This window comes from Vanacampus margaritifer, chromosome 5 (assembly GCF_051991255.1).
Source record: "Vanacampus margaritifer isolate UIUO_Vmar chromosome 5, RoL_Vmar_1.0, whole genome shotgun sequence".
In the NCBI taxonomy this organism is placed as follows: Eukaryota; Metazoa; Chordata; class Actinopteri; order Syngnathiformes; family Syngnathidae; genus Vanacampus; species Vanacampus margaritifer.
In genome coordinates, this window is record NC_135436.1 from 7796065 (window position 1) to 7807934 (window position 11870).

The window sequence follows — 11870 nt, forward strand, 5'->3', positions numbered from 1 at the left end:
TTGGTTGACACAGTGTATCAACGTTGACTTTCACTTTTGGTGTCGACTGGGCAAGGGGCAGTACTGTACACATAAAGTAACATTACTTTCGTAATGATAGAGTGGTCGTGGTGCACGATTATTTAATGTACACTAAAAGTAAATTAGACCTTTTTTTTCTTCTTTAGAATCAACCGATGAAAAATACTGACATTCGGTAGAGCTTATAATGCCATATGAAATATAAAAAATTAAATATACTAGCAAATAACCGTCATTAGTTTATTGAAAAGGATGGCTCGATACGTGATATTATCTATAATTATTTATTTACATTAATGTTTTATGCGGGCGGAAGAATCGGTGAAAGGTAAACAACATGAAGACTAATGACGCTATTTCCTGTCGCGCATGCGTAAAGTCGACATGAATGCTGTTGACAAATGTGGGAGGTGCCAAACCTCGGCGTAAGTAGATCTTCTTTGTCACAGTAAAATATGCTCACCAAAATGCAGCTTACTGTGCGTAGCGTATAGATTTACAACTAACTTTAGGTTGTTAGCATCAATCACTAGGATGTGCATCTATTTAACAACCATAACGTAAAGCGCTTTGTTAAACATCTGCAAACAACCGCTGGGCCGAACGTTGTAGACAACAGGAAGGATCTCGTCCAGCTAGCAAAAAAGCGTAACTTCCGGTTTGGATCCATAAAGTATATGCAGCATTTGAAATACCCGTTGAAATTGTTCAAATAAAATTAAAAGCGCATAAAAACCTTAAGTGCCGTTTATTTTAGTGCCGCAGCCTTTTCTTTTAAATTACCTCTACTTTATGCTTTAATTTTGAGCTCAGAAACCACCCGTTTCCGCTACGACGACAACAAAACAGCACAGTACTGTTGTATCTTTTAGCGGAAAATGTAGTCTAACAGCACAAACTACCAAAGTCGTTTTAGAACAAATTTTAGACACACAATAACATGCGATACTAGCTTGTTTCTTAAACTAGCTACCATTGGAAGTTAGTGCTGGGTTTTCTGCCAAACTTATAAATGCTGTCCATAGTGTGGCTGTGGGAGCGAGTGAAGGCGGTCTCCTTATCCAGGACTGTGGCCAGAAATGAAGAGGTGAGTGGGACCTGTATTGCTACAAACAAACAAACAAACAAACAAACACACACTCAGATGCATACATTGTTTGTGTTTAATTTACAGCCAACAAAAAAGCCCTGATGCAGATGGGAGCACTACTGTCAATGAAGAAGGTGAGGCAGTCAAATCAACTGTTAGACAATTTGTATAAGTACAGTGCTTATAAATTAACGATTGTAGAATTGACTGATAGTGTCCATCGATCGGTACTGCTTATCTTCATTAGGGTCATATCATATCTTGGAATTTGTAAATAATCTATATTGTTGTTAATTAAAGTCCACCATAAGAGAATATCTGATTAGTTTAATTTTCAAAAGTTGTTTATAACATCCTCCTTGTGGATATGTGCTTTGACAGGCTCAGTGGCCACTGCAGAAGACCCAGCAGCTATTGCAGCCATTCAGTCAGCATCCACATTCACGGATCAACCCATCAAATACTTATTCAAGACAGAAGGAGGAGTTGGACAAGTAGGAAGGCGTCTTGACACATATACACTTTCTTGGCCGTCATCAAAATCCATGTTTGCTGGGAAAATGTCTTGAATTCTTTATTTTTCAAACATTTTATATGTCATTGTTAAGGGCAGCACAGCTTTACAGTTCTAACTTCTCACGTTCAGGGTTCAAATCACAGCTCCATACTTCCTGAGTAGGATTTGAATGTCTTGCCCATGCTTGCCCATGCTTGCCCAGCTTTCTCTCACATTTGGAAAACATGTGTGATCAGTTATTTGATGAGTTTGACTTACCTCTCGGTGTGAAAGTGAGTGCAAGTGGTTGTTTATGTGTCCTGCAACTGGCTGGCGACCAGTCCAATTTGCTATGGGGAGAGTTTAGTCTCGAAATCATTCACATAAAATATACATTTGTGATTTTTACGTGTTTTTCAGATCCACAAACATATTCTGGATTTTCATGTTTTTCAGATCCACAAACATATTCATGATTTTCATGTTTTTCCAGATTCACAAATATATTTGCAATTTCCATGTGTTATTTTATGTATGCACATCACGCTTTCAAGATACTCACACACACGTCCTCAGATATTCACTCAGATATATTGTTAGGGATAATGTGACACTTGCAAATAAAGTGTTTTCTTGTAGGTAACCTATAGAGTGATCCAGGTTTCTGACGGTCAGTTAGAAGGTCAGACAGATGGAGGTGCAGCAGTGAGTCTGGTAACCGGTTTCCCTGCAACCACTCAGGCTGTCACACAGGTGAGATTGTCAACATTGTGTACCGTAACCTCTAGCCCACTGTTAAAACATTTTATTCAACAACGCATAATCAGAGACCAAATGTAGGAGTTTCGACAGTGTTTTTGGACTGTTATTTCCCAATGTGTGTGTTGTCTATACCTTTAATTAGTACTGAAATGATGGACCTCAGGCATCAGACATCTTGAAACGGCTCTCTGGTTTTCCATGTTGCTCAGCACAGCCTGTCCCTGCTGATCAAGGGTGAAAATGGGACTGACTACACCCTATTGGTCACCAGTTGGCCACAGGGCAATTTTGAATGCGAGTGGGAATCGATCCAGTCAGTGCTAGCTGTCTGACATTTAGCCAAGTAAAGCAGTTTATAAAAATGTTAAAAAAGAAATAATAAATAAAGAAAAAAATAGTTATCGTTATCGACTCGAATGAAATTCTTGTACCGGGCTGCTGTACATTACAATGCCTAGGCCTATAAACTAGGGACGGTCATTATTAATAACCTTATGATTCAATTTAGTTTATTTAGGTTGTGAACTTGTGATATAATTTAATATTGATTCAGTATGAAGTAAAAATACACATAGGAGTACATTTTGAAATATTTAACCTCGCTATGTAAACATATGTGGCATGTCACGTCACATTTTTTTAGCAATCAAAACAACTGAAAATATAAATTTGCATGTAACTTATTTATGCATATGAAGTACAAAGTATTAAAAAAAAATACATGAAAGACTCAAGTGCACGTGAACTTCCAAATCTATGCCTATTAGTTGAAAAATATACTTGACGAATATGTTCGCCAGTGGCAGTAGACGGGTGGAACCATTCACGACACAGCAGCAAATGAATTGATTCCCATTATTTCTCTTTTTCTTTTTAATTACTTTTTTGTTTTTACCGCAAAATGTTAGACTTTGGCGGCTCCAATTTATTATCCCATACATTAGTTCGAAGCAGTTCATGCTGCAACAAAGTATTGGATACGATCACTTGATTCAGTTCAGTTCAGGTGATTGACAGTTGGGTTACATTAGCAGAACAATTTCCTTGTGTTTGTAATGGATGTTTCTTGGTCCTCAGGCTGTGTTCTCCCAGTCAGAAGGGCTTGAGGGAGATAGCACCACTGAGACGCAGTACACATACTATCCTGCCACCATTGCTGACACCACAACAGGGACCATGGTGACCACAGTGCAGGCATCTGATACACTGCTCAGTCAGACTACACCCACGGGTAACAACAAAATGCCACTGTGCTATATGTACACTTAAAGAGGAATGCAATGAAATAATGGTAATTCCACCAGGTCTGTTGATTTTATTCTAATCTTGTTGTTGTTGTTACAGGGCAGCTCTATGTGATGATGTCACCCCAGGAGGTTTTGACAGGATCCAATCAAAGGACAATCGCACCCCGCACTCAACCATACATAGCGTACTTACATTATTATTTACCGCAATTTAAGCATAATTCATTACCCATAATGTTTAAATAAGGCGTGTTTTCCAGAAAACAAGAGGCTCCTCGGGGTTCCAGGGATGAGAAACGGCGTGCACAGCACAACGAAGGTTATTAGAAATTTGAATTGGCACTTGATGCAGAAAAGGAAAAATGTTTCATTGAGAAAACACACTTCCTGTACATTTCTCACCCTAGTTGAGCGCAGACGGCGGGACAAAATCAATAACTGGATCGTGCAGTTGTCCAAGACAATACCAGACTGCAACATTGATTATACCAAGACGGGACAGGTGAGCTGTGCTCTGTTCAATGCCACAGTCAGTCATATAACATTAATAGGAATTATCATCAGATTTATATAGCTTTTTTTCTGGACACTCAAAGACACTTCACAATTATTAAGATAACACAGTGATGTTAAGTCATCACTCTTTCCATTTTGTTTAGAGTAAAGGGGGAATTTTGTCCAAAGCTTGCGACTACATCAAGGAACTCCGACAGAGCAACCTGAAGTTGGGGGAAGATCTCAGCACACTTGATCGACTTAGGATTGACAATCAGCTTCTCCGACAGGAGGTATGTAGGTGTGAGAGAGAAACTATTGCACAGTTTGGAATTTGACATTTTCTGCAAAAACTAGGGGGGAGTCATGCCAGCAATTTGAGTGAGATGTGAGTCTGTTATGTAACACCTGGTGTGAGAAGTGACACCACCACATGAGAATTTACACAATTATCACAACCATATCGATTTTCATTAAAGCCTTGAGTGTTTCAATGTACCGATATTATTAATAATTAATATTTTTGATAAACTATAATAATTTATTATAGTCTCTTTCTTGAGTTACACTGCTCACAAAAACTTGAGTATGTTCAGCTTTTGGGTGACACTTCTGGGCAAACCTAAAATGCACCATAACCTTCACAGTTCCTCTAAATTTGATTGCATATGTCCCAACTGTTCAGAATTTCAGTACTTTCTTCACAACATACCAAACTGATCTGAATCGACCAATAAAGCAATACATTTCCATGAATGTCCGCTTGGCTCCTTTACGTTTTTAATTTGAACTGTTCGGCTGCTTCACTCTAAAAACAGTTGGGTCAAAAACAACCCAACTATGGGTCAAAAATGGACCGATCTTGGGTCAATTTGACCCAACTTTGTGTCAAGAAATGGGTCTTTTAGTGTAAAACAACTCAATAAATATTGATCAGATCCTTTACTTGGGTCAAAAAATTGGGTCATTTTGTATAAAACAACCCAGGAAGTTGGGTCATATTGACCTATAAAGTGGATCGGTCCATTTTTGATTCATAATTGGGTTACTTTTGACACAATTGTTTTTAGAGTGTTGGTTATGGAGAATGGAACATCTGTATGCCTTTTTCTTATGGAGGACCAAAACTGCCGAAATTAAAAAATAAATAAATGAATAAAAGTGAAACTAAAAACGGATATAAAAATATAATTCAAAAATTATATACAATAAAATATATATAAATGGAAGTAAAAACCCCAAAAAATATTCCAACATGTATTTATTATTTTTTGAAACTCATTTTATATTTATTTATTATTATTTATTATTTATTATATTTTGTATTTATTTTTATTTTATTTTTTACAGCGTGCTTTTTGGTTCGTTTGTTTTGTTTTTACGGTCCGTCGCCGCCATCAGACAGCTCAGTGCGCCGCCTGCCACCCGCCCCATGGCCACAACGCTCGAATAAAGTTTCGGGGGCACTGCGGCGAAAATGGGTTTACGTGTCCTGTCTCATATCTTCATCATTAAAATCAAGATTGTTCGCCCCAAACCATGCAGTCGTGCCCATTGACGGTTAAGCGTGTCATGCGTCAACTACCTTGGCCATCCTCGGATTCGTATGGACGAGACCTTTCCAACGCTGTACGGCCCGTCACGTTCCGACGTTGCTCGTCGCCTTCGTGACCTGGAGATGGAGGCCCGACCGTTTCCCAATTTCATGCCCTGAAACGCTCGTGCGTCCGCCACCGCCCCATGGCTTACCCCTAGATTACATCGCATGCGTGTACATTGCGGATCCGCTCCGCTGATTTGTTTCCATTTCCAGCTTGTTCATATTACACCGGCTGCGTATGCGCTGCAGATCGACTGCCGACCAGCCGGTCAAAATGGATTTCTCAGCCTCGTATTATCGTCATTAAAATTAAGAGTGTCATATCTAACCGCTGTTTTGTTGTGTGTGTGTTTAATTACTATTTTTGTTTTTAGGAAAACATAACGTCCGGAAAAAAACAGATTGCGTTATATTTTTGTTTCTCAAGTAAATGTTTTGGATATTAGTTTAATTATATTCTATTGTTGTTATTATTATTATTATTATTTTAAAATCTTCAAAGGTTTGAACACTGAGAATGTATAGGCCTACTGTGTTTGAACAAGAGATACAATATGTGAGAAAATGTTAACGCCTATCAAGAAAAGTGCATGTATAAGGTGTGTGTTAGCCTTAAAACATGTATAATAAATGAAAAAATATAGTATATATGAAAAAAACTGTTAGAATAAATGAAAAATATATATACTGTGTTGTATAACAGATCAATAAATAGTAAAAGTAAATAAAAATACTTTTTTTTTAAATGACTAAATGAAAAAATAACATGTATGACGAATGAAAAAATATTCATAGTAAGCTAAAAATCATACTAAAATGAAAAAAAAGCATATAATAAACAAAAATACATATATAATTAACGGAAAATAAAAAAATAAAGAAAATTAAATCTATTATTAAACACTCGCGAGAAACGGGGGAACACTGTGTGTGTGTGTGTGTGTGTGTGTGTATATATAGTTTTGTTGTTTGTTTGTTTTTAAATTTCCATTTGTATTTAATTTTTCAATTATATTATCAGAACAAGGCACACTAGCTATTGGGCCGCCATCAACTGGCACTATCCAGGATGTAAGACAATAAGTTTAAATTCTTATTTCATATTTAGCGTCTTTATACTGTATTATTTAAGCCTTTGAGAAAATATCACTTCTGTGTAGTTCACTTTTTTTGTAGTGCACTTTTTTGACCTGACACGCAAAAAAAATTTGCACAACAGGGCAAAAAAGATCAATGATACTTGATCAACAAGAACATGTTGATTCAGTCATTTAACGCTCGCATAAAACCAGGAAATGGGCGTGTGCCACGGAGTTGCTCGCTCATCGCTGTTGGCCAATCAGATGACAGTGACAGCGCGGCCCCAGACGACCAGTTCCATTGTAACCGCATGGCCCCGAAAAAGTCAAATGGAAACACGAACATCCAGCGCCAACCAAGGCCGACTCGTGTGGAACTGGTCCAGTGGAAAAGTGGCATTAACATACTGTTAATGTAGAACCTTGTCCACACTTAAAATGAGTAGAAGTTACACTTGAGCTCTATTTTATAACTCGTTTAGGAATGATATGTGGCTTTGAGTCAGGTGGAGACAAGGGTCGTTACATCAGCCCGTAAATTTAACTTTCTTAGTCGGCAACTCAATCATTTTACGTTTTACTGATTTGTAGAGCATTCTCTATGACTATAAATCAAAATTGTGTTACCTCCGTTCTGGTCTTGATATCATAAAATTTCAAATCTGCTAAGTGGCACCTGCTTTGTCTTCTGCATCACTTTTGCTCAGGTTGAAGACTGGAAATCCAAAAATCAGATCCTGAGGAATGTGCTACGTCAGCATGGCATTGTGGGATCATCTAGTACGGACCCACAATGAAAAATGCTTTTTAGGAGCAGCTTTTTGAAGACGACCACACCCAGGCCAAAACAGAACTTGAAATGCTTTGACTGACACTTGCGAGGCTTGTCAAGCGTGCATGATATACAGGCAATTGTCATAAATATTCAACATGTCTCAAAATGACACCTTTTAATATTTTTAATGTTTTAAAAGTACTTTTTTTTTCCAATAGTAATTGCATTGCATTTGAAAGAGAACTTCTTACAGCTGTTAGCTCAACAGTCCCTGTAGTAAGCTCTATGCGATGGCTGATAAGGCCTTTTCACACTGCACTTAGCAACACACAGTGTTGTGTCGACAAGCCATGCGAGGGCTCTAGGACGAAATACCGCGTTGCCCAAGGTGGGTGCCTGCTGACGTCACCACAGTGTAGCTTTCAATTTGAAAAATGAGGGGCTGGCCAGTGATTTCAGAGTGCTAAAAGCCGCAAATCAACCAGAAGGAAAAGCCTCATTGTTACTCCTAGTCCTGCATGTTGCTACATAAGCACTTCCAAATATGGGCGAGGTTGCACCGGGACGCTGTCGTCATTGCACACTACTCCGTGGTGAACAGCAAGAAACCAAGTGCAGTGTGAAAAGGCCTTAATGCTACATTTACATTATGTTCCTGTGGCCACAGTGGTGGTTTACTTGTATATGGCAATATGGCAGGTTGCGTTCTGACACGGAATGTGGCAGGAAACCTTAGTTTGAATCAGACTTGTTCACAAATGTTCTCCAAAGTTGCCCGGCGTCCATGTTTCATCTGTAGAAAGCCTGAACAGAATGTGCACAATATGTCAGACCTTGATAAGAACATGTAAACCATGCGGGACCCCATCAGAACGTGACTGGCCATACTGGCGTCCGTGATAAACGGGGCTGAACCGCAGTGAGTCTTTTGGACTCTGGGACTCAGCAACCGCTTCCATCCACAGCTCGTCATGGTTACCGTGATGAGCTGTGAGAAAACTCGACAGCTCAAATACAGAGGAAAAAAATGCTCACAATTCCATGTCGCTCTACATTTCAGGCAAACCAAAGCTGCCCTGGACGCTGAGAACATAGTGTAAATATAGTATAACTACAGTACTTGTTTCTCCAGTTTTCTTTATTTGCTTGCATTATTGTCTCCAAACTACTGTATGTGTTGTTGTTTTTTTAAAATCCATATTGCTTTGTGACATTGTTCTGAGTTTATAGTACCTTTTGCTTTGTAATATTTGCATTAATCTTTTCCAATGCCTTTTGATTTAGCCTCACCTTGAATTGTAAGTTCATTGTAACAATGTAACGGAATACATGCAAGTGAGGACAGTTAAATCTTCATTATGTTGGTGGGCAGCAATAAATGTGTATGTTATATGTTCCTTTCACTTTGCTGTGTTAAAGTTGCTTCGTAAATCAATTACGCTGGCAGTACTGCATTTAGAAGTACGTGCACGTTGATGTTCTGTGATGGACTCGCAATTGGCGTCTAGCAGCCTAAGCTAGAGGGCACTGGGGCAGCCATCTTATGTTGCCACTGCTCAGGGTTGGAGCGTCGTGGTGGCCATGGACAGTTGGTCACCCTCACGCATAGGGGAAAATTTTAATATCGCAGATTATTCTGCTATTATCTCATGGATGCAGAATTTATGACCCCTTGATACTCTGCCACAGATTACTTATATTTAACTTCATATTTAGTCATTCATATATCCTTTCTTTTACAATTCACACCATAGCAAGTTGTTTACCATACCTCATGGTTTCATTAAATAAAATGGACACGCATAGTAAAAAGCAACATTTAGAATTGCGAGATTATGGCGTTTCCACATTCATATGCATATTAACGCTTCTGATGTTAATATAATCCAAAATATTGTGAGTTTTATTCTATTTCAAGACTAGCACGTCTGCGCATGTCCTCGTGAATTTTAGTAACTGTTTTTGTTTATTTGCCAACAGGCTCAGACCAGCCCACTTTATTTTTACAATGTTTTAATGAAGATGTATAATTGTATGTGTATTAGCATAACCTTCAAATTCCCCTTTTAAAAATAATAATAAAGAAACTCTCAAATGCTGTAGATATAAAACATAAGATAAGGAGATGGGAAGGCAAGGTAGAAGACACATTTTCTATTTTTTAAGAGCTCACAATGACGAACTGCAGTCAAGCACACTTAACTTCCTTGTGTTTATAAATATGAGCTAAAATGTGTTAATTACGATTAGCAAGCGCAGTATTTACCAAATTGAATACAAAATGCAAATGTTCGTTTCAGTCAAAAGAAAAATCGATATTTGTTTTTCAACCTTCAAATTCCACTTTAAAAAATAATAATAAAGAAATCCTCAAATGCCGTAGATATAATACATAAGGCTGAGATAAGGAGATGGTAAGGCAAAGTAGAAGACAAATTTTCTATTTTTTAAGAGCTCACAATGACGAACTGCAGTCAATCACACTTTTAACTTCCTTGTTTTTATAAATATGAGCTAAAATGTGTTCATTACAATTAGCAAGCGCAGTATTTACCAAATTGAATTCAAAATGCAAATGTTCTTTTCAATAACATTTAAAAAAATCTATATTTGTTTTTCAATACATCCCTTATTTACTAGACTTTTTCAATCCCAAAAAGCAGGTCAAGCCCTGCTATTTATCTCTTCCTTCTCAGTCTTGCAAGCTTGCAAGTTTTTTTGGGGTCACAATGTAACCTACTATTCCCAGCAAATACAGATACCACAGTAAACCGCTAAATTCCTAGTAAAAAATAATAATAATCCAAACATATTAATGGACCATGATTTACACATTACTGTATATTGCCAATTCCAAGTCAAAATGGTGTTACTCGTTGAAATGAAGCTCTCCGCTCATTGAAAAGCATTGGGATTTTGGATCGCTGTACAGTCATTTCATTTGTGAGGATTATTTTGATTATAAAATGTGATGAAATGTCATTTAACTCCTGCTTTGTATGCTAGTCACAGGCAAAAGCAATACAATACGACGTTTGTTTTCACCGTGTAAAGGAAACGTTTACATTGCGTTGCATGCAGAAATATCAGAAATGCCAGATGTTCTGAATTGTCAATTGTCTGTTTTGGGTCACACTTCTTGCACTAGCTTACCTGCCGTCGTCATCAGGCCCATGCTTTAAGGGTTCTGTGATGATTTAAACATTTGACTTTGGTACATTTGGTTGCTCTTTTTCTTGATTTTCCCCCCTATGGCTAGAAGCTATGCTTTGAATACATAAAATCTATGTGAAGTGGCGCTCACTATAAATTTGACAAATAATGGGCTGTGCTGAGGGGACGGAACTTTGCAGGGTTTTCCGCAGAGATGGAGCACTTTTTGCCTTTTTGACAGCATGGGGCACCCAACTTATGGTGTTGGTTAGGGTCACCGCAAGGAGGGTGATGTTTTCTGACTCAAGTGCAGTCAGTACCTTGAAATATTACCTGGGGATAGGGGTTGGTCTGCAGATCTTTTTTAACAGGACACAACCATGTTCTGGGTCTTACCAGGGCAGATGATTACATGTCACATCTCAGCCCATTCTGAAACCCGTTTGAGATCGTCACTGATTTGCTGGGCATACTGCTCACGGTGGTTTGGAGATGGTATTACCATATGCAGTGTTGTGTCATCAGCGAACAGGGTGGGAGATGCATGTTGGAGCTGGGTGACATCAGTGAGATCATTGATGAAGGGTCAGGCCAAGAACTGATCCCTGGGGTACTCCGGCCCTGATATCAGCCAGAGCAGAGATTTTACCGTCAATTACTGTGAACTGACAGCGATGTAACAGGTAAGAGCATAGAAACTGGAGCAGTCTTCCGTGGATCCCAAACTGATGTTCTAGCTTCATGAGAAGTCTGCGGTATCACACAGAATCAAACGCTCGGAAGATGTCCAGAGCAACAACTCTCACTTCCTGTCTTGGTGGGTGGTCAAGAGCATCACAGCAGTCTTGAGACTGCAAGGACGACAAGAGGGTGGATGGTGGAGCGGTGTCGTTCTTTGCTTCAAAATCGTTGCATTCTATTAGTTTACCACTAGGTGGCACAACGGAGATGGTCAAACTGATTATTTGAACATGTGTACGTTCATTTCGCTCGTTTGATTTCTCAAGCTAGTGTGCAACGTTAATTCGCATGGCATGGAGTAATAAATATCTGTGCCTGAAATCTGTTGTTGGGGTGGGGGCCTCCGGTCACTATCCGATTGTTGTGCCAATGTATTTAACGCCGATTTTTTGTTTTTTATACCTCAGCGCA

At 38.7% G+C, this 11870-nt stretch overlaps 1 protein-coding gene across 2 annotated transcripts; it reads left to right on the forward strand.

Annotated features, from left to right (window-relative positions):
- The first annotated feature begins 365 nt into the window (after positions 1–365).
- usf1 (upstream transcription factor 1) lies at positions 366–8968 on the forward strand. Of its 2 annotated transcripts, none has more exons than XM_077565924.1 (11): positions 366–446; positions 1047–1108; positions 1196–1245; positions 1493–1605; positions 2247–2360; positions 3447–3600; positions 3714–3801; positions 3877–3935; positions 4024–4118; positions 4276–4404; positions 7498–8968. In XM_077565924.1, the coding sequence occupies exons 2-11, from the start codon at positions 1101–1103 to the stop codon at positions 7585–7587; spliced, it is 900 nt and encodes a 299-aa protein (XP_077422050.1). In that variant the 5' UTR covers positions 366–446; positions 1047–1100; the 3' UTR covers positions 7588–8968. The 2 variants fall into 2 exon arrangements, with proteins under 2 accessions (XP_077422050.1, XP_077422051.1); XM_077565925.1 differs by lacking the exon at positions 366–446 and adding an exon at positions 483–581.
- The last annotated feature ends 2902 nt before the right edge of the window (positions 8969–11870 follow it).